Source organism: Triticum aestivum, chromosome 7D, assembly GCF_018294505.1.
Source record: "Triticum aestivum cultivar Chinese Spring chromosome 7D, IWGSC CS RefSeq v2.1, whole genome shotgun sequence".
NCBI classification, from domain to species: Eukaryota; Viridiplantae; Streptophyta; class Magnoliopsida; order Poales; family Poaceae; genus Triticum; species Triticum aestivum.
The window spans coordinates 533,799,501-533,821,812 of NC_057814.1; the positions used below are offsets into that span (position 1 = coordinate 533,799,501).

At 47.2% G+C, this 22,312-nt stretch overlaps 1 protein-coding gene, 1 long non-coding RNA gene and 1 pseudogene across 2 annotated transcripts; all 3 read right to left on the reverse strand.

Annotated features, from left to right (window-relative positions):
* Positions 1-3,656: 3,656 nt before the first annotated feature.
* On the reverse strand, positions 3,657-4,931 carry LOC123165451 (L-gulonolactone oxidase 2-like). Its single transcript, XM_044583096.1, has 3 exons — positions 4,786-4,931; positions 3,972-4,465; positions 3,657-3,893 (listed from the first exon to the last, which is right to left on the reverse strand). The coding sequence occupies exons 1-3, from the start codon at positions 4,850-4,852 to the stop codon at positions 3,657-3,659; spliced, it is 798 nt and encodes a 265-aa protein (XP_044439031.1). The 5' UTR covers positions 4,853-4,931.
* Positions 4,932-5,295: 364 nt separating this feature from the next.
* Positions 5,296-7,109, reverse strand: LOC123164160 (L-gulonolactone oxidase 2-like; annotated as a pseudogene).
* Positions 7,110-9,899: 2,790 nt separating this feature from the next.
* Positions 9,900-15,507, reverse strand: LOC123168828 (uncharacterized). The gene is made up of 6 exons (XR_006484529.1): positions 15,436-15,507; positions 15,140-15,196; positions 15,002-15,064; positions 13,468-13,611; positions 11,968-12,267; positions 9,900-11,893 (listed from the first exon to the last, which is right to left on the reverse strand). It is a non-coding gene; the product is annotated as an uncharacterized lncRNA (long non-coding RNA).
* Between the last annotated feature and the right edge of the window lie 6,805 nt (positions 15,508-22,312).

Consider the following 22,312-nt stretch of genomic DNA (forward strand, 5'->3'; position numbering starts at 1 on the left):
TAGCGAATTCCCCGAAGATGAGGATCGCTGGGGGCCGGCGTGGGCCGGAATGCAGCGCATGATTCGACATATTACAACCACGAAGTAAAGAAGTTGGATATATGTGTGTATAAGTGCCTTTGAGTACTTACGATACGGCCAGGGGTTTCTCCCTGGGGCGCCATTCAGAGCTGCTATCGGTGTCCAATGCGGAGTTGTCCGCGAGGGAGACCTTCCCCTTCTTGGGCGCCTCTGCCTCCAGATTCGTGGAGGCCGTCCTTTTCCTCCTCCCCCCTCGGGGGGAGAGTTGCTTTCCTCCTCCTCCTCCTCCTCGTCCTCAGTGGTGGGGGAGGAGCGGGTTTCGGCGTCTTTGGACGTCACGTCCGAAGTGCCTTTATGGCGGAGGCCACTTCTGGTCTCCTTGGCCTTCTTCTTGGCCTTCTTCTCCAGCGCCTGAGAGGGCGCCGAAACCAGCATCTTCGTCAGAAGTGGGATTGCTGGGTTTTCGGGCAGCGGAACCGGACACTGGATCCGCTCCGCCTTCGTCGTTCAGCCTGAAAAGACAGATAGGGAAGCTTAGACATCTTCCTTGAATGTACAGGTGAAGGATACACCTTGAAATAAGAAAAACATACTGGACAGGTGGGATGGGTCAGGTTGTACCCACGGTCCTCGGTCGTCTTCGGCCACGTCTCATTGGCCTTAAAAAGCACCTTCCAGATGCCTTCGTGCGTAGCGCCGAAGAACTGTTGCAAGGTCTGGTGCTTGGCCGGATCGAACTCCCACAAATTGCATGTCCGGCTTTGGCAAGGAAGGATCCGGTGAAAAAGCATCACCTGGATCACATTGGCAAGCTTGATGTTCTTGTCTACCATGCTCTTGATGCGCGTCTGCAGCGCCGTCAGCTTCTCCAACGAGGCCCAGTCCAGGCCCTTCTCTAGCCAAGAGGTGAGCCATATTGGGGCCCCGGACTTGAATTCGGTAGCCGCGGCCCAGGTGATGTCGCGGGGCTCTGTGACGTAGAACCACTGTTGCTGCCACCCTTTGACAGTCTCCACGAAGGTGCCTTTGGGCCACGTGACGTTGGACATCTTGCTCACCATAGCGCCTCTGCACTCTGCGTGTTGACCACCCACCACCTTCGGCTTCACATTGAAGGTCTTTAGCCACAATCCAAAGTGGGGTGGGATGCGGAGGAAGGCCTCGCACACGACAATGAATGCCGAGATGTTGAGGAAGGAATTTGGGGCCAGATCATGGAAATCTAGCCCATAGTAGAACATGAGTCCGCGGACGAATGGGTAGAGGGGGAATCCGAACCCGTGGACGAAGTGGGGAATGAACAGCACCCTCTCTTGGGGCTTCGGGGTGGGGATGATCTGCCCCTTGGCCGGAAGCCGGTGGGCGATTTCCTGGGCCAGGTACCCCGCCTCCCGGAGCTTCGTGATTTCCTTCTCCGTGATGGAGGAGGCCATCCACTTGCCCTGTGCTCCAGATCCGGACATGGTCAGAGTGCTTTTTGGGGCGGAAAGGATGGAAGCTTGGGCGCTGGAGCTCGAGAATGGGTGGGCAGAGAGAAAGAGGGCGTGGGTGAAAGGGTGAATCCTTATCTCTTTATAAAGGCAGCGAATATCAAGCGCCTGCCCACTCGCCTTAAAACTCGCCTATTCCCCAAGGGTCGGGCGGACGGCACGGTGGGATTACCCACGCCCGTATTGATGAGAATCCCGTGATAAGGGGACACGATCTCTGCTTCGACAAGACGTGCCAATGGAAACCGCATCTCGAAACATGGAGCGGGAGGCTAAAAACGGTTCGAAATAATGACCGTGCAGGGACGTGGCGTCTCACTACAAAAAATGTCAGTAGATGGGACTTGTTGATATTATACTCTTTGCGGCTGTATGTGGAGCTTGTTTTGAAGAACCGGACACGTTTTTATGATCAAGGACTACATTGAAGTATTCAGAGGAGGAACCCGCCTTGCAATGCCGAAGACAATCTGCGCGCTGGACACATCGTCATTGAAGCCTGGTTCAGGGGCTACTGAGGGAGTCCTGGATTAAGGGGTCCTCGAACGTCCGGCCTATGAGACGTGGGCCGAACTGATGGGCCATGGAGATACAAGATAGAAGACTTCCTCCCGTGTCCGGATGGGACTCTCCTTTGCGTGGATGGCAAGCTTGGCGTTCGGATGTGAAGATTCCTTCCTCTGTAAACCGACTCTGTACAACCCTAGGCCCCTCCGGTGTCTATATAAACCGGAGGGTTTAGTCCGTAGAGAGGATCATAATCATACATGCTAGACTTCTAGGGTTTAGCCATTACGATCTCGTGGTAGATCAACTCTTGTAATCCTCATATTCATCAAGATCAATCAAGCAGGAAGTAGGGTATTACCTCCATCGAGAGGGCCCAAACCTAGGTAAACATCGTGTCCCCCGTCTCATGTTACCATCGACCTTAGACACACAGTTCGGGACCCCCTACCCGAGATCCGCCGGTTTTGACACCGACAGTCTCCGATGGTGTTTGTTGAGTTGGCATAGATCGAGATTAGGATTTGTCACTCCGAGTATCGGAGAGGTATCTCTGGGCCCTTTCGGTAATGCACATCACTATAAGCCTTGCAAGCAATGTGACTAATGAGTTAGTTGCGGGTTGATGCATTACAGAACGAGTACAGAGACTTGCCGGTAACGAGATTGAACTAGGTATGATGATACCGATGATCGAATCTCGGGCAAGTAACATACCGATGACAAAGGGAACAACGTATGTTTTTATGCGGTTTGACCGATAAAGATCTTCGTAGAATATGTAGGAGCCAATATGAGCATCCAGGTTCCGCTATTGGTTATTGACCGGAGATGTGTCTCGGTCATGTCTACATAGTTCTCAAACCCGTAGGGTCCGCACGCTTAACGTTTGATGACGATTTGTATTATGAGTTATGTGATTTGATGACCGAAGTTTGTTCGGAGTCCCGGATGAGATCACGGGCATGACGAGAAGTCTAGAAATGGTCGAGAGGTAAAGATTCATATATTTGAAGGCTATATTCGGACATCGGAAAGGTTCCGAGTGATTCGGGTATTTTTCGGAGTACCGGGGAGTTACGGGAATTCACCGGGAGAAGTAATGGGCCTTATTGGGCTTTAGTGGAGAGAGGGGAGAAGGGCCAAGAGGTGGCGTGCGCCTCCCCCCTGCCCAAACCGAATTGGACAAGGGGTGGGGGCGAAGCCCCCCTTTCCTTCTCCCTCTCCCTCTCTTTCCTTCTCTCCTACTCCGAATAGGAAAGGGAATCCTACTAGGACTTGCAGTCCTAGTAGGACTCCCTATGCTTGGCGCGCCCCCTAGGCCGGCCGCCTCCTCCCTCCCTTCTTTATATACCGGGGAGGGGAGCACTCCAAAGGCACTCAAGATTTGTCTTAGCCATGTGCGGTGCCCCCCTCCACAGTTACACACCTTGGTCATATCGTTGTAGTGCTTAGGCGAAGCCCTGCGCCGGTAACTTCATCATCACCGTTGCCACGCCGTCGTGCTGACGGAACTCTCCCTGGGCCTCAACTGGATCAAGAGTACGAGGGACGTCATCGAGCCGAACGTGTGTTGAACACGGAGGTGCCGTACGTTCGGTGCTAGGATCGGTCGGATTGTGAAGACGTACGACTACATCAACCGCGTTGATATAACGTTTCCGTTTTCAATCTACGAGGGTACGTGGACACACTCTCCCCGTTTGTTGCTATGCTTCTCCTAGATAGATCTTGCGTGATCGTAGGCAACTTTTTTGAAATACTACGTTGTCCAACAGAGACGTCGACGCGGTCGTCCCGGCGGTAGATGACCTTGCCCTGCTGCGGCAGCCATAACATGTCGGCGAACTCGTGGAGGCGGCCCCACGTGGCCACCTGGTCCGCGAAATCCGAGTCGTCCCGCTTCACCAATGTTACCTACCGCTTGAACAGCGGCTGCAAGGCCAGAGTTACCTGAGAGATGACGCCCAGGACGCCAATGGAGACCTTGGCGGCGTCCAGGTCCGGGTGATGGGCGCCAAGCTCCCTCACCATGGCGAACCCCTGGCTGGCCGGCGCCGGCGTCACGATCCTCAGCCCGACCACGTACTCGTGAACAACACCTCCCTTGCCCCACAACGAGCTCCCGTGCGCGCCCGTCGCGAGGAGCCCACCGATGGTCAGGCCGTACCAGTACGGTGAATGCGGCAGGGACAGGCCCGCGGCGGTGGCGGACTCGATGAGGTCCCGAAGTAGCATGCCGCTCTCCACCGTCATGAGCCGCTTCTCGGCGTCGACACGCACCGTCCGGTTGAGCCACGCGGTGCTTATGATCGTGCCGTCGCGGCCGCCGGGGCACGCGAGCTTGGGGACGCTGTGTGAGTGCTTGGTGGCCACTTTCACCTTCCGTTTCGCGGCCGCCACGGCCGCGACGAGCTCCTGCTCGGTCCGCGGGTAGGTGACGTTTGCTGCGGTGCAGAGGAAGAAGCGTACGTGTTGGTGATGGTGCAGTTGGACGTGCCGTGCGTGCACACCACCGGGTCCGGCGGAGGGCTGCAGCCAGCGAGCCCGAGGATCCCTAGCCCTAGGAGGGCAACCGGGAGCAAGCCTCCCATTCTTCTTGCTTGTCCTTGCGACATCGTTGGGCCAGGCACTGAATGAACACCTCGATGTACTTTTAGGTTTGCCTGGCGATCACGATCACGGAGGAGCTTGATGATATCCCACATTTCTTTTCATAGTTGCCTTTGTAGTGAAATGATGCATTTTTATTTTATCACCAGTTTACCACTGGGGTTGACGGTCTCCCAAATTTCGTGGCACTCGAAGGCTGTCTTCTTCTTCAACGCCCACATGTTTTAGTCCTCGCTCCAATATGGGGTATTACCACGTGGGCGGAGGGGGGATGCAAATTCGGTAGAAACGGTAGAGCTTCCATCATCCGTCGCTTTTGACATGATAATACCATTACTAAGACACTCAATCGGGTTTCAATACCAATTGATGGAACATATATCAATCTATTCGCCTTCACCACATAAGTAATGCACTTAACTCTGAACTTCACATAGTAGAATTCTTTTTGGTGCCGCAAGAATTGCAGCGTTTTCGAGGGTTTTCGTTGCTTTATATAGGTAGACACCAACACCCAACACGTCACATGACCAAACCCAACACGACACCACCCAGAGTACAACTCGATCGCTGGTTTAACTGACTTCTATCTCGTAACGACTCACATAACTCGAATGACTCGTCTTAAAGATCGACGATCCCCTTACAAACTCAAACACCACAACAAAATTCACGCACTTTTATAAGTAACCTAACTTACTCTCTTGGATTCTCTCCATCCCTAATAATCCTTGCCAAATGAGCAAACTCTAGCCTTCGCGTACACCTTCCCCGGTCGGCAGAAGTAGCCCAGCTCCGGCGCGCAGTGCGAGTCCTCGGAGCAGACGCAGAGTCCTTCGATGGCACAATGCTCCTTGATGATATTGAGACTCCCATTGATGCCGAGCACCTGGTCGCTCCACTCGCTGGAGAAGAGCCCGTCAGGGTCGCACCTATCCTTCACCATCAGGAACTCGTGGGCTTTTGGGTACTTGGAGATGGCACCGTCGAAAGCGATGTTGCGGTTCTTGCCCCAGTGCGGCAGGGCACCGTACTTGCGCAGCGCGATCTGCTCGATCTCGTCCACGACGTCGGCGTACACGCGTGGCATCCCGTCGGCGTGGCTACGGTAGTAGATGATGTCAACGGCGATCGAGTCCTCGGCCTTGCCGAGGTAGGCGGAGGATGCCTTGATGTAGCGGAAGGCCACGCCTATCCTAGGGTCGACGCCAGCACAAAACACGGCAGGGTTGAGATCCCGAAGGCGCTGCATGTCGATGATGAACGCCGACGCCTTGGACAGGGCGACGCTGAAGCCGGAGTTATCGTTGAAAGAACTCGGGATGCGCGGGTCCCAGCCGCAGGCGGAGCGGAGGCCGTCCTCTGGGCTGTTGACACATGTGCCGGACGCTTGGATGCGGTGCTGGTACCCCACCACCGGGTACCCCGTGAATGAGACGCCGTCGTTCGTGAAGCCGTAGGCTTGCTTCTCGAGCGTGTCCGCCTGCAGCTGTGCCGCCGCGCATCGGGCGGTGTCGGTGCCGTTCTCCTGCAGCAGCTCCTCGGCCGCTCTTGCGGCGATGGTCGCCCGGGTGGGGTTGGCGCGGAAAAGGAGCATGTCGTTGAGGCCGCCGCCCGGCGTGGAGACGTCGACGCGGTCGTCCTGGCGGTAGACGACCTTGCCATGCTGCGGCAGCCATAGCATGTCGGCGAACTCGTGCAGGCGGCCCCACGTGGCCACCCGGTCCGCGAAATCTGAGTCGTCCCGCTTCACGAACGTCACCGACCGCTTGAACAGCGGCTGCAAGGCCAGAGTTACCTGAGCGAGATGACGCCCAGGACGCCAATGGAGACCTTGGCGGCGTCCAGGTCCGGGTGATGGGCGCCAAGCTCCCTCACCACGGCGAACCCCTGGCTGGCCGGCGCCGGCGTCACGATCCTCAGCCCGACCACGTACTCGTGAACAGCGCCCCCCTTCCCCCACAACGAGCTCCCGTGCGCGCCCGTCGCCAGGAGCCCACCGATGGTCAGGCCGAACCAGTACGGCGAATGCGGCAGGGACAGGCCCTCGGCGGCGGCGGCCTCGATGAGGTCCCGGAGTAGCATGCCGCTCTCCACCGTCATGAGCCGCTTCTCGGCGTCGACGCGCACCGTCCGGTTCAGCCGCGCGGTGCTTATGATCGTGCCGTCGCGGCCGCCGGGGCACGCGAGCTTGGGGATGCTGTGTGAGTGCTTGGTGGCCACCTTCACCTTCCGTTTCGCCGACGCCACGGCCGCCACGGCCGCGATGAGCTCCTGCTCGGTCCGCGGGTAGGTGACGTTGGCCGCGGGGCAGAGGAAGAAGCCGTACGTGTTGGTGATGGTGCAGTTGGACGTACCGTGCATGCACACCACCGGGTCCGGTGGAGGGCTGCAGCCGGCGAGCTGGAGGAGGATCCCTAGCCCTAGGAGGGCAACCGGGAGCAAGCTTCCCATTCTTCTTGCTTGTCCTTGCGACATCGTTGGGCCGGGCGGGCACTGAATGAATTCCTCGATGTACTTGTTTGTAGCAACTGGATAAGCTACTCCTTAAACTAGACTAGCAAAAAGGTCCGTGCGTTGTAACGGAGAAAAAATACCACACACTCTTAATTTGCAAAAAATCGTCTATAACCTGAGAATTTGCATCTATGATCCAAACAAAGATTGTCTTAACCTATAAAAACGTGGTTTAAGATTCTACAGGTGTTCTATTTCGACACGTCTTACATGTAGATTTAATCCATACAAAGAAACGGGCAAGTGATAATGCATTTATTCCTGTCATTTATGCATGTCCTTATTTATTTCGTGTCTCTAGCAAATTTATCTTTCATTTCATGTCCGACCCTGATTTTGCTAAGGTGTTCATCCCCAATCTGAATCAATACCGGTATGAAAAAATGACGATAATGCATTGTTGATTAACATTGCAGCCTAGATGGTATTTTTTAATTGTTAACGGATAAAATATCATCATATTCAGATTCTACATATTTTTCTAATCAAATTCCATATAACACATGTTAAATTTGGAGTTACGGTTTAGAAGATATGAGTATTTAAAATATATATTTTATATGTACTGCGGGTTTAATATCAGAAATATTAGGGGGTTTTCTATAGAATAGCAAGACGGACTAAGAATACCTATTTCTTTTATTAGTAAAGGTATAGATAATACCCCGCGCGTTGCTGCGGGAATTGGTTACAATATATTTTGATGAGATTTGATTTTTGTATAACATGAATATTTTATTGGTAGAGAAGTAAAACTAAAAAATACATACAATTTATTTTACTATTTAATTGTTAAGATTACATGTGTACATGTTGAGAAAATATATTACTGGAATAATCTATTTGGTTATATAGAATATGATGGTGCACCACGCATTGATGTGGTATTCTTCTCTTGCATTAAGGGTCTTGTTTAAGAAAAAGGAATATAAGGCTAAATTGGCACTGACAATTCCAACAACAACAATGTGATATAGATAGAGTATATATCAACATTTCTTGCACAGGGGGCCTACCAGGCAACATCAATCATAATAAGGTGAAGTCAACACATCAATCATGTATGTTAACAAAATCGTGCAGTTTTCATTTATCCCTATAGTTCCCATGATTGCCAGAGATAATCGAAATTAAATAGTGATGTGACTGATTACAACTTTCCTGCTGCAAAAAACTCTATTATGTCATGGCTTCCTCTTGTGGCTCTACTGCAAATTCTTTCCTGCGGGCTAAAAAGATGAACTTGTATAAATGTAACTAAGGAGGGTGTTCTCATAATCTATACTTTAGCATAGAAAGACTCCACTGGAAAAGCAAGGAATTAGCGTAAGGCCCTTCATATATGCATCAAACTTAAAAATTAGGCTTGTTAGCTAACAAAATATGACAAAGGATACAATTCCACATAAAAATAGTTATCTCAGTACACGACAAATCTAACTGACAAAATGGATATTGCAGGCCAAGATGAGTGAGAGGACTGCGTCGGACATCGTTCGCCATGCGTCCAGTACTCGCAGCAAAATATTAATCGCTTCCTCCCATTAAATCCAAACTCTTTTATCCAGTACATGAACAAATTGAATGGGTACGAAGCAGGTGTCCATGGATTGGGAATTAATAAACACGACATTATTCCGAAGGAGTGAGAATCGTTGATTATTGAGGAGAGCTAGCCTACCCGTAGCCGACCTCTGATCTTTGGCAACCCCTTGGTAGGCAGCATGAAAATAGAACACATCAATACTATTCCTGAAAAAAGCATGAGAAAATTAGACATATACTATTAGCAATCAAACACACTAGATAGGAGGCGCGGCAAGCCGCGCATTGCCCGCCGAACGGCGGGTTAAGGGACAGGAAATTGAGATGTTAATGGAGATGACCTTAGCGTCTTGTAAACATACATCATAACGTTAATTGTTTAGAGCTAATAAAATTTTAATGTAAAATGCATGTAGTTACATATAGGAATTACTCTATCTGGTATACATAGAGAGATGATATGATCACAATACATCCATTGTGTGACAACAAGTCTGGTGGAGCTACAAAAGTGTGGGAACCTCAGTTCATGAAGGTTCGATGTAAAGTAGCATAGCAGAGGGGTTCCATGTAGACATACACAATAATTAATTTATTTCACGTTCATAGGTTCATAGGGAGTTGATATGATCACAATACATACACGGGGCAAGAACAGGTCATGTGGTGTTATAAAAGTGGCGGAGCTGATATGATTACAATACATACACCGGGCAAGAACAAGTTATGTGGCGGTACAAATGTGTCTGATCCCAAATCCATGAAAGTTCGAGGCAGTGCTTTCCTCCATTCCGTTGTAACGATGGTGGGAAGCTGGAAAAACAACCGACCGTGTGAACAGCGGTATGTAAAACTAAATAAGATGCTTGATCAAGCAAATCATGCCTACCTGCAAGGCCGTGTGTTTATTTTTTATTTGCCAGGGAATACCACTCTGTGTGGTTCTCTTCTTTCTATCTTTAGTAGGCACATGGTGGATACTGGCAATGTGTGATAGCATGGTTAGCACATATACATGGTAAAAGTGTTGTACGCAAGCATAATGCTAAAAATGAAAAGGAGAGCACAAGAGTTGGTGTGGTTCCTCCCTTGGTGTTATCCTGTGGGCGAGCAATCTATAAAAGAAATTAGAATCAATTGAAATGTGTGTTGATGAGATACACTATGTACATTTGCTATTAAATGGAAGTTTGGTTTTACCTCAGAGGACACTATCTGGTTCATTTGTGTGGTGTTCTGATGCTTAGGAGTGAATACAGCAACCCGTTCTTTAGCCTTAGATTGGGGACCCTGGTTGATTGCAGTCAGTGAAGAGGGCTGGTCACGCAGAGTCTCAGCTCGATCGTAGAGGGCCGAGGACCAGAACTTCTCGGCTTGAAGTATTCTTTTGCATGTTTTGAGCTCGGCAAAGTTTGCATCGCATGACTATACATGTGTTCTACAGGTATATGAGGGCCGCAACACACGTAGATTCAACGCATTGTCCGTGAAATTTCTTTTTTGTGGCTGATATGCTTTGGCTGTGCGGGGGCAGGTCAATGGAGACAGAGACGTCCAAGTCGTCGCTGCCTATGTTGGTGAAGGTGAACTGATGGATTGTGCCACCAGTTATTTCTATAGCTTGCTCATGTATGAACTGTTTGCTAATGGTGACACAGATGGGAGATAGCTCTGATTCAAGGAGAGGTAAAATATCCATATCGGTACGCTATGGGTCATGAAACTGAGTACCTAACAGAACCATGAAATGAGAAAGAGCTGGAAACTAACTGGAGGAAGGCCCTTCACCAGCAGGTCATCATGTGTTGGTACCTTGAGAAACGAGGCTGCCATTGCAGAGGATTTGTCATCCATGGTGGCGCCTGACCTAGGATGGTAGCTTCATGGAAGCAAGAGGGGAACCTATCTGGAAACACTGTATGCTAGGGGAGTGTCCTTTAGCCCATGCACTTCTTGTGACTTCCGGTCCGCTTCTGCATAGGCTGGGAATATCTTGTTTTGTACAATAAGTGGTCTGTAAAAGAACTGAATTGTTGTGGAGTCAGCTCATGAAAATAATAGCGTTGATAAGTTAAATGCGATGGGAAATGCAAGCGGTGAATTGCCAATGATGTTTCTGATTCAATACAAACAGTTCATGGTACTCAAGACAAGGGGTGTCATAGTTTAGTATCAATGCAACTATATACATAATTAACCGAGCTAGGAGTGACTTTCTATAAGACACAAGTATAAGGAAGAATTTCATATTATGGAAAACAAAATTTTAATTTATGACCAAACCATCCTAGATGCTAGATGAACCTGGAGCGTCGTATGACAGAAGATAGTGAAGCGTCAAACAAAGGCACGTAGAATGAACGAAAAGAAAACATGCTTATCATAATTTAAGGAATGATCAGGAAAAGGCCAATGAGCATAGGGCACATAAAGCGATGAGTACAAAGTACAAACTATAAAGCAACATTCAACTCCAAGAGAAAGACATCATCTCCAAGCAGGTAAGAATTCACTAAAGCATAAGAGAGGGTAGACATCTCATGTTCTCCACTATAGCAGAACAAGTGCTAAGCACTAACAAGCCAACAGGAGCAATTTATTTAGCGACAAAACATATATGTTCCTACACCATTAGCAAACATGAAAAAAGAACACAAATTCTGAGAGGGCAATACCCTGGAAGTGTAAACAATATTTTTTATGGAGCCCACTGCTAATCATACCAGGTGTTCAAAAAAGTGCACAAGGTCCAGGATTGTTAATGAATAATGCTCAAAGGGGCAAACTGCAATGTGAGAAAACCTTCAATGTCGTTCCGGTAAAGGAACTGCAAATGAAGCAAAATATCATATTTCCTTAAAAGTGCATAGGTCTCACAAAAGTTTTTCTTCAACACTACAAATAAGAACATTCGCTCAGAAGCAACACAATGGACAAGCAGACATAATATCCAGTCGATCTATCTAGCAATTTTATTATAAGAAAACTAAATTTTCTTCTCATGCCAAAGATTGAAGTGTGGGTCTTCTTCTGAAGGCTGACTGAACATTTATAATTTTTGCATATGGTTGACTTGGAAGCTTTATCAAGAAAGTACCCTGCTTGAAGTTAGATAGGATTTGAACTATAGCTATCCTTGATCTTTTGGCTAGTCCATCCAATAAGCATCTTGTAGTACATGTTAGCTGGAATGGTTAAACCTACAGAATATAATCTCAAATAAATCACACAGTTCAGAAAATCAAGTTAAAGTTTGACCCAAAAAAACACATACCAGCAGAGAAATAAATAGGAATCTTCAAGTTCATCCTTTCCCAAATTAGGGGGTGTTTGGTTCAGAAGTCCTAAGACTTTTTCTAGTCCCAGGGACTAATCAAAAAAGACTCTCTAGTAGAGTGTTTTTCTAGTCCCTGTAGAAAAAGTCCCTCCCGTTTGGTTCCTAGGGACTTTTTAGGGACTTTTTCTAGTCTCTGGGACTAAAAAGTCCCTGAACCAAACACCCCCTTAGAAGGATATTAGGCCTCTAGGGATCAACATCGCCTCCACCGCCTCATGCCAAATATTAATCCAATCTCTGAATAAAAGGAAAAAAACATAAGTTTTCAGTGGTTATGAACACCCTACAATTGCTGTATAATTTACATCATGTGTACTGCAGTAGAGGAAAAGAACATCCAAACTAAAGTGTCATACTATTTTATATGAGGGAAGGCTAATAATTCTCATTGTGTATTTTCCCTAAACTTCTTAACCGGATAATTTTTTTTAACTGGGCTCATATAGTGGATAAGTTCGAATTGGATCTTGGTACTACATCATACTGGCTGAAAATAGTGATTGTCATTTGTAGATTTGCTTTTTATTAATCTGGAATGACAGTTGTGCCTATAGCTGACTCAGATCTTAGTTGACTCTTTATTTTGTGGATACTAAATCCACTTTTCGAGCACATGGTACTGTATTACACAATGGATGAAGTTTTCTGCTTGCAGTACAACAGAAACAGAGTAAGGAAACGAAGCAAAAATATATACAAAAGGCAAATGAGTATGAAATTAATTTTGTAGTACTAATCATCATTGTCTATAAGGCGGTAAGGCGACCTAAGGCGAGCACCACCCGCTCTAGTGCCCAGGTGACGCCTAAGCGCCTAAGGCGGGCATGTTTGCAAGGCGCTGCCAGGGCGCCTTATCGTCTATAAGCGTCGAAGGCAGGACACCCAAAAAGATGCTAATCACTGTTTAAATATCTAAATTATGTCAAAATTGAAAATACCAACCGAGATCACCTCTAGCACAAGGAGCCCAACGCCAATCACTTTGATTGCGGTGTAAATGTACATTAGTACCATTTTCCTACCAACCTAATTTAGCTAGAAACTAAATCACTAGCTAGAAGCCAGGGTAAAAATTACTGAAGCAGCAAATATGAACCAAGCAATAAACAGATGACGAAACCGCTCCGCAAACGAAAGATGTTGCGAGACAAGGACAGATGCTCATAGTAGATATGCAGGAAGGCGAAACCGAAATAGGATCAACATGGCCCATGAGAGGGAAAAACAAAGTCATGACAAAATAGCTACACACCCGCAAAGAGTATGATAACCTTTCAAGGAGCACCAGTTTGTACAAATGCATAAAACAAAGGATGACAACGATTCACAAAGTGCAGAAAATGAAATGGAAAATATGCGAAAACTACAAAGGCAAAAGGAATCATGTCAAATTTATATTAACTATAAGATCTATGAATATTGAGTAGATGATGCCACCTCGGTAAAGGACATAGATCGGTCCTCATAGGATCTTGGGTGGAGGCATGGCGTGGAAGGCCGAACTCTAGTGAACCAACTCTAGGGCACCATGGGTTGCATCTGGAAGGGCTAGGGGCATGAAGCAGGAGCATGCCATTAAATCTGAGCATAAAAAGTCTAGATGTCAAAACATAACTTACTTTTCCAATTTGCTATACATTTGTAAACTCAAGTATGTTCCAAAAGAATTATGGTTCTAACACAAGAAAAGGAGTAGGCCTTATTGTGATTTCAGATAAATCAAAGCAATACATAATTTCTTAGATAATAAAGTGGAACTCCACCAAGACATGAAGCGGGCATAAATCAGAATTGCAGATGATAAAATACAGAATGTGCCTGTGTATTTCATTTATAGAGAAAACAATGCTAGGAAAGCAATTTGCTAATGCTAAAATAACATTGATAGCATAAGAAGCTACATATCAAAATAGCTGGACGAATTTTAGCCATGGCAGAGATGCAAAAATTAGTGAGCACTGGCAGCTAACTAGGCAATGGAAGGGAGAACCTTATATCACCTTGAGTAGGGCTACTTTCAAGAAGAATGTTGGTTATTCTGAACTAAGCAAGGTTAACCCTTACACGAATCAAGAACTGAGATGACCACAAGAAACCTGGCAGGCCTAAACCTCTCCTTCACAACAAAGCCATGCCAAAAGCACATCGATCTACCCGGTCAAGAGCACTAATTAAATGGTCCACACTAACTATCAAGAACACAAAAGCATGCAGCAGTGCGCCATATCATTTACTACTACAGAACAATATCAACATGAACTTGAAAAATCAAATCAACTATATCTATTTTGGCTTTCATCTCTCACCAGATCAATTTATTCATCTAAGAATACCAATCAAAAGGGGCACACTAAAATAGCAAAGCATCTCATGGGGTACTCTTAATTATCATATGACCTCAAGAAACCTGGCAGGACTAACCCCCTCCTCAACAACAAAGCCATACATTATAAAAAAACCTAGCTAGATCCAATGCTTCCCGGACAACAAGGTACCAACACAAGAAGACAACTCCAAAATTCCCCTTCCTTGGAACCTAGCTAGAGCACTAAACGAAGAAGAAACCACACCCCCTTTACATAGACCTAGCCATCCTACATGCATCTTTTAAGTAAAAGCCATCGAAGGGCCGTATGCATCGTTCTGATGCAGAGGCCGGGGAATCCCCCCTTTTCGAAAAAAGCCATCCTACATGCGAAAAGGAACAAAATCACCAACATTCAATCCACAGAGGAACATCAATTGCAGGACCTACCAAGATGCAGAAAAAGAACAAAAGGCATAGATCTACACTACAGACTACACACAAACAAGTAAAAAGTACTTTTGGCCTTTACCAGAAACAAGACAAACAACAAAAGGCCTCACTGGCCGGCCTACACATTGACACGCACAACACGATATGATACATGTAGTGCTAGAACAAAAGAGAAGTGAAAAGTGAAAAGGAGGAGGACAAGGGTTGACCCACAGATCCATGAACGGAGGCGCAGGGGGGTCACGTCGAAGGAGGCACCGGTGACAATGAACGGATCTGCAAGGAAAACAAGACACAAATCAGAGACGAGCAGTAGCCAGTGGCCAAGAACAGGGAAGAATAGGCACATACCTATAGATCGACGACCAGAGCAGCAGATCCGGCGGAGCGGCTGGATTTTGATGGGACCTGCAAGCAAATGAGGAAAGGCACATCAACAGGCGTCACGCCGCAGCGAGGCCATCACAACACCCAGCCCACGACTCCAGGCGCAGGCAGCCCCAATGCTCGCCCAGCAAGCACCACAGTAGCGAGATGAAGAACAAGGAGGAGCAGGAGCAGCAAAGAGCGAACGAAAGGAGAAGAACAAAAGGCAGGGGCTGATGCGAGGATAATGTTGGCGCAGCCGGAGGAAGAAGAAGACTCACACACGCACAAGGTAGAAGAACACACACAGGATCTTGGCACCGCACACAACTTGTGCCACTTTTCTGTATTTCTTCTCACACACAAATGAAGTGGATTACACAGTCTTAAGTAGCCGGACTAAACACAACACCACGCACCCACTATGCCACGCACACACGCACTCACTTTTGCATGCAACCCCACGGTCAAGCCACACATATCGGCTGAACCACGACTGGCTAGACTAGCTCCACTAGCCGGTAGAAACGGCAGCTGATAACCATCTCTCTGGCCACTCGGTTTCGGCCGATCTCCTCGCTGCTGGAGATAACAACGCTGCTGATTACCAGGTCCACAACTAAGCCGCTCTAACTACTCTTATCCATGCAATACGTGCATGCTAGTAACCTCACGGACGCCCACACATGCATCCATTTGTTCTAAGACTCACTCAACTAACAGACCACTATCTAGCTTGCATGTTTACACATACCTACATTTCTACGTGCACAAACTGCCGCAGCCAGAAGTCTTCAACTTAACTACATGCATGAACGAAACTAATGCGACGAAATAAACATGATGAATACCTAGACAACAAGGTAAACTCTATCAGATAAGGATCGAGCGAGAAGAGCAGCTCACCAGTGTACCCTTGCTTGGCAGCGATGTGGAAGGCGCCGAGGTCGAGTCAGGAGCGGAGCGTGGCGGCATCGACATCGTTGAGCGGGGAGGAGGCGCACGACCTCGAGCGCGTCAGCCTCCGCCGCTAGAGCTTGGACTCCCTCGTCTCCGTCTGCGCGGCCGCGAGTGCGGCGGTGGAGCCGGACTCCTCGGCGCGGGCTAGGAGGTCGCGGACGGCGTCGGCGTCCACGGATCGGACGGCCGCATAGAGCACTATTGCAGCTGCTTCGGCACGGCTCGAGCAGAAGGGAGGGTCGATGGTGATCTCGTGGGGAGGAGGGAGGCACATAGCAGCGGGAGTGGCTGGGGCCGGAGAGAGCGATGGCATAGGAGCGGGAGCGGCGGCGACGCGAGAAAGGTGCGAGGGAGAGAGAGAAGTGAGAGGAGACAAGCCCAAACCCTAGCGTCTCTTCCTATTGGGGACAGAGCAACGAATCGGGGCGATCCAAGTGGCGTCGGTCCATCCGAAATTCCATCAATGCCCCCGATGGGCGGCCAAAATTACAGGCGGTGGCATGCATTTTTTACCGCGTAAGAAGCCCACCGGGCACTCTTCTAACCATGGCCGCTGACGGGCATGGCCCACAGGTGACCAGACCCCACAAATCAGGGACATATGGCTAATATACCCACAAGTGATATTTTTTTTACCAAACCAAAAAAACGTCACGCGCGAACGGATGGCACAGATTAGGACACGTGAGCGTGGCTGATCGGATCGGACGGCCAGAATTCCAAATGCCCTGAGAAGCCTCATGTTCCGACACGAATCAAGAATTGAGATGTCCGAGACAACTGAAAGAAGATGAAAATAGCATTGTATAATATATGAAGAGCATGAGAACCTATACACATGTTGTTGGAGTTGTGTCGAATATAGTGTACAAGGTAGGTTACAGTTGGACTTGTAGTTGTATTGTGTTTACATAGGATGTGAAATCGTGTCCTAGTAGGACACTTGTATCCTAGGCCTCTCATATATAGCGAGGGTAGACACACGATGTAACCTATGCCAACATAATAGCACAGGCGCGCAAGGGGGAGCCGACGGCGTGTGCCGGCGCCCGGGTGGCCGGTGTGCGGTATTGTGACGGTGTCCTGCTCGTTTGATTGCTTGGTTCTCGGATGATCGACGGTGGCCTCGGATTTATTTTAATAAGTGGTATCATGAGCTAGGTTGTTCGGAGGTTGCGGATCGTTGATTTAGAGGAGAGCACGTGAAAGCTGTCAATGGGATCTGACAAGGTGCAACGTGTGTGGTTGGAGACATGGCAGCAAAGTTGTCGCGTCGGTGGATCAAGGTTGCTCGAGTTGAAGGTTCGGGAAGACGGCATCGTGTTTGGAAGAAGCGATCGGCAGGGAGCGAAATCGGATAGCAGGCGGCGGCGGACACTCGGAATCGCCCAATCTGGGGCACGTACGGGTGGCCAGGCGTGCATAAGGTGGCAGCCCACGGGCTGGCGTGTGCGTGTGCGTGCGCTGAAGGCCACGCGGTGGCAGACGTGTGCGCAGCACAGGCGGAGTCGCGTTGGAAGCCCCTGGTGCTGCACTGGATTGCCGTGTACCAATCGTGTGTACTGTTGGCGGCTGTTTGGAGCTGAGTCACGGAAAAGCACACGGAAGGATGGAAAGCAGACACGAGATTTGTTTGGACCAAAAAAAATCTGCATTATATATGGTATTGACGTGGCATGGACAACAACACAATAAAGAAAGAGTGCTTTGGAGATTATGGGAGGCAAAGGCTTTGGTGCACCCATGGAGACTATGGGGAAAGTAAAATTTTCTTTTGGAAGTGTTTCTAATTGCACATGAGGTTTTACCATGACAATGGCAGATTGGTGATGTGCTTATATGGCTTGTGGAGTCTCGAGCATATCGTGCAGTCGAACAAGTTCGACTGGGTCGGACTGACAGTCTGACGGGATCGACGCAAGATGTCGGTTGGTACAGAAGACGGTGGTGGGATCGGCGACGGCGACGTAGGAGCGTGATGCTGATGGTGACCGACTTCTGGGCGTGGAAACACGTGGTGCAGGCCCCGAGGGCTTGTGCGGCTTCGACAAGACTATGGCGCGGGATTGATTCAAGGTGGTGTATACACGGAGCTTGAAGTCGATGAGGCGCAGGGGTGGACTGATCATCTACCATGGAGTCATGTTGAAGGTGGAGCTGGATTGAGGGGCTACGGCGTAAGTCGACGGGGTCGAAGCCTATTCAGCAGGTGGGAAAAAAGCGAGCAACACGTAATTCAGACTGGAGCCCAGTGGTCTGATGGAAGCGTGAAACTCGTCAATGATCGGTGGTACTCTGCAGTGGGGGTTGAGTGGTGTGGGTTCGCGACCCTTGAGACTCGACCGGGACAGCGGAGGCTCGACGCGGTAATAGCGGCGAGGCGTGCGGTATGCACGGGACATGGAGACGGGCCAGGGCTATGGTGGTCATACATGTGGTGAGGCAACTGCGAATTTGACTCGGGATGACTACAAGCAGCGGTGAAATTCCTTCAAGTTTCAGACAAACAGTCAAGGAAGAGCGGTGATGTTGAGTTCAGGTAATTCTTATGTGTGACATCCAATATGTGAGTTGTTCACTTTCATGCAGGTCAGTGATCAGTGTGTGATGGTGTTGGACCGATGCTCTAGAAGTTGGGAGCGCAAAGTAGTGTAATGAGGAACTTAATTTTGCTCGAGCGTTGACTATGGTCAAGAAAAGAAGGGACTACAAGTTGCAGGTGGAGTTATATGGAGTCTTTGGAGTAGCAGCGGTGCTCATGGGATAAGCTCAAGTCCAATGTACATGGAAGTTTGACGCACGGATAAATCCAAGGTGGTGGAGTATATTCGCCAAGGTGGAGTTTGTTGGAGTTGTGTCGAATATAGTGTACAAGGTAGGTTACAGTTGGACTTGTAGTTGTATTGTGTTTACATAGGATGTGAAATCGTGTCCTAGTAGGACACTTGTATCCTAGGCCTCTCATATATAGCGAGGGTAGACACACGATGTAACTTATGCCAACATAATAGCACAGGCACGCAAGGGGGAGCCGGTGGCGTGTGCCGGCGCCCGGGTGGCCGGTGTGCGGTATTGTGACGGTGTCGCTCGTTTGATTGCTTGGTTCTCGGATGATCGACGGTGGATTTATTCTAACACATGTAAGCATTGAGATCCATATTTCCATGTATTTAAAACTGACAATCACATGCAAGCAACTAACCAATAATCATAGAAGGTATTACTTTGACAATACTTTCAGTTAAGCGGCCGATTTTATTTGAAGCAAGGGCAGATAGGAGAGCAGAATGGACTCTCTGCAGAATATTCATGAAAAGACCAGACTAATTCATGCAAACTGATAAAAGTATTTACATGTGGCAATGATTGTGACAATCAAGGGGGCAGTACTCAATGCCTTTACTGAACTTAATTAATCTTCTGCTTCATCTATACTTCCCTCTTTAATTAAGAAACTGTTGGGAGATCGAGAAATAATAGATACGAAGAGATCGACCAGTGGACTGCTCATAAAAGTATAGATCCAAACTTCTCTGAACAAAACCCAATGCACATGTATGTGTAAATGCAGCAGAGCAGATCATTCAATCATAATATGTGATGGTTAATTGGTTACTAATTCAAGATCAAGTGCAATATGTCAATAATAAAATTATTGTCCTTTAGATTCCAAAATGAAAAAAGAATTAGGGAAAGAGTCATGCATTACCCGTTTAGCTTGCACACGGGAACATTGACACCAACGATAGGAAGGAGTTCAGTTTGCACACTGCAATAAAATTCCACGTGCTTAAGGTGGCGCTAGCGGTATTGAGAAGACTGGAGAGACATGAGAGTAAGGAAAGTAGTTTGGTAGTACATGCGAACAGATCTCAACTGCAAATAGGGCTTCTTCTTCCTCTCTCACTGCAAACCATGCCGACCGGCTCGCCGTGCTCCAGGCCGGAGGAAAAGGAGGAGGCACTGAGGGCTGTACCATGGGCGGCGGCGGCAAGATTCTTCGTGACGCCACGACTGTGCGGGGTGGCAGGCGGGTGCAGCCGATGCGGACGGTCGATGGTGGTCATCCGAGCGAAGCCCATGTGGGAGCCAGCGTAGCACTATTGGCATGCGCCGGTTCCGTCCAGGCACGATGCGGCGGCGCTGCATCCAACCCAATCTTGGCATGGAGGTCGCTTGCGCCGGAGCTCGGTTTCGACAGCCGCAACTCTATAAGAAATACGTACGTGGGAAGATGAGATGCGTGAGGAAGTGAGAGATGATGCATCTGGGATCTTCTTCCAGTTATAAAAGGGATGCATCTTACGTTATGAATAGGAAAGGGTGGATAGCTTCGTGGACAGGACTCCAAACGCATCAATTAAAAACTGAATCCTAAGTAAATGACGGATCGTTTCAATGACCAGAGTTGGGTGCGTACTAAAAAAATCTTGTGGAAACAATGTGTCCCTTCGGTGACCTGGATCTTTACGTACAAATGAAAAACCGAGTCCCATGATTTGTTGATGGAATTGTGTGGGCGCCAGCTGTTGGGTTAGTGATGACGTGGTTGCATATAAAGTCAGTTTTTGCTTAGATGGCATGGTTGCTGATGTGGACAGCTTGTATGTTGAGATAAATAAGATAGTGAGGGTCAACTTCTTAGGTATATAGGATAGGTCTAAGGTTAAGGTCACATCATGATGCATTCCTCATACTATTTGTTTAGGAGCGCTTGGGTATGTAGTTGTTTAACTGAGTCTCGCGTTTCACCAAGGACTGTTCTGAAACGAACACATCCAATACCGGGTGAGCGAAGAAGTTTTTCTACCGGTGGCGGGAGGTACCGGTGGAGAATCTATCACAAACATTGCTTTGAGATTGGTGTGGCTAGTAGACCCCACTATGCTTTTGTTTCTCCTTTTTAGCAATACGAATCTTATACAAACACATATACAAGGTTGGGCAGGGCCCACAGCAGTACCTTTTGTCAGGTGGCAGCGTGAGAGAGAGAGCAGATGAACAAGCTGCATGCACGTACTAAATACCTGCACTTTATTTTTCATGCCACATTTTAAAAGGTTGATAACTTTTGAACTAAATATCCAGTTTTAAAATATTTTATATTTTTGAATTCAACGCGACGAGACCTTTAAAACAAGATCAATCTTAGATGCACTTTGGCTAGTTTGAATTTTACCGTTTCACTCATTTTAGAGAAATCATTTCAGTCAGTTTCACATTTCACTAGTTTCGGAAAACCTTCCAGTCAGTTTCACATTTCACTAGATTCAAAAAACACATTACAATCATTTACGAAACATAGATTTCACTCATTTAAGAAAACACATTACACTCATTTACGAAAGATAGATTTCATTCATTCAGAAAACACATTACACTCACTAAATTAAAACAAAACTATGTTTCACTTGTTTAAAAAAACCTTGTCCACCCATTACAAAAGATATATTTCAAAACTAATTTCACTGCGCGCTTGCGAAACTGATATTTCATTCATATAAAAATTGATTTCAATCATTTCACTAAATATATTTCACCACATTTCTTATAAAATAGGTTTATTTCACATAGTTCTTACGAAATAGGTTTGTTCTTGCTATTTCTTTTGAAATAGGTTTCTTTTGAATATTTGTTTACTCATCCTCACAAATTTAATTTTTCAGTTTGAGTAAAATTATTTCACTAAAAAACATATTAATTTCACTCATTTCAGGAAACACATTACACTCGTTCAATTGAAATACTATATTTCATTCGTTTCAAAATACCTTTTTCACTCATTACAAAGGATATATTTCAAAACTAATTTCACCGTGCGCTTGAGAAACTGATATTTCACTCATATAAAAATTGATTTCAATCATTTCAATAAACATATTTCACACGTTTAAAAATATTTCACTCAAAAATTCTATTGAAATACTATATTTCATCCATTACAAAACTAATTTCAAAATTATTTTAGCTCATTTGTAATTTCATTCAATACAAGTTTAGCTCACTTCAAAATAAATTCACTAAAATGAAAAACAAATTTCCCTCACGGAATTAATAGATTGAACGAAATAAGTGAATTGAAACGTTGAAATTTAAACATGTTTCAAATATATCCAATAATGATCTTGTTATAAAGGACTTGACCCTGGGAGTTCAAATATAAAAAAAAAGTTTTAAAAATAAAACTATAGATTAAAA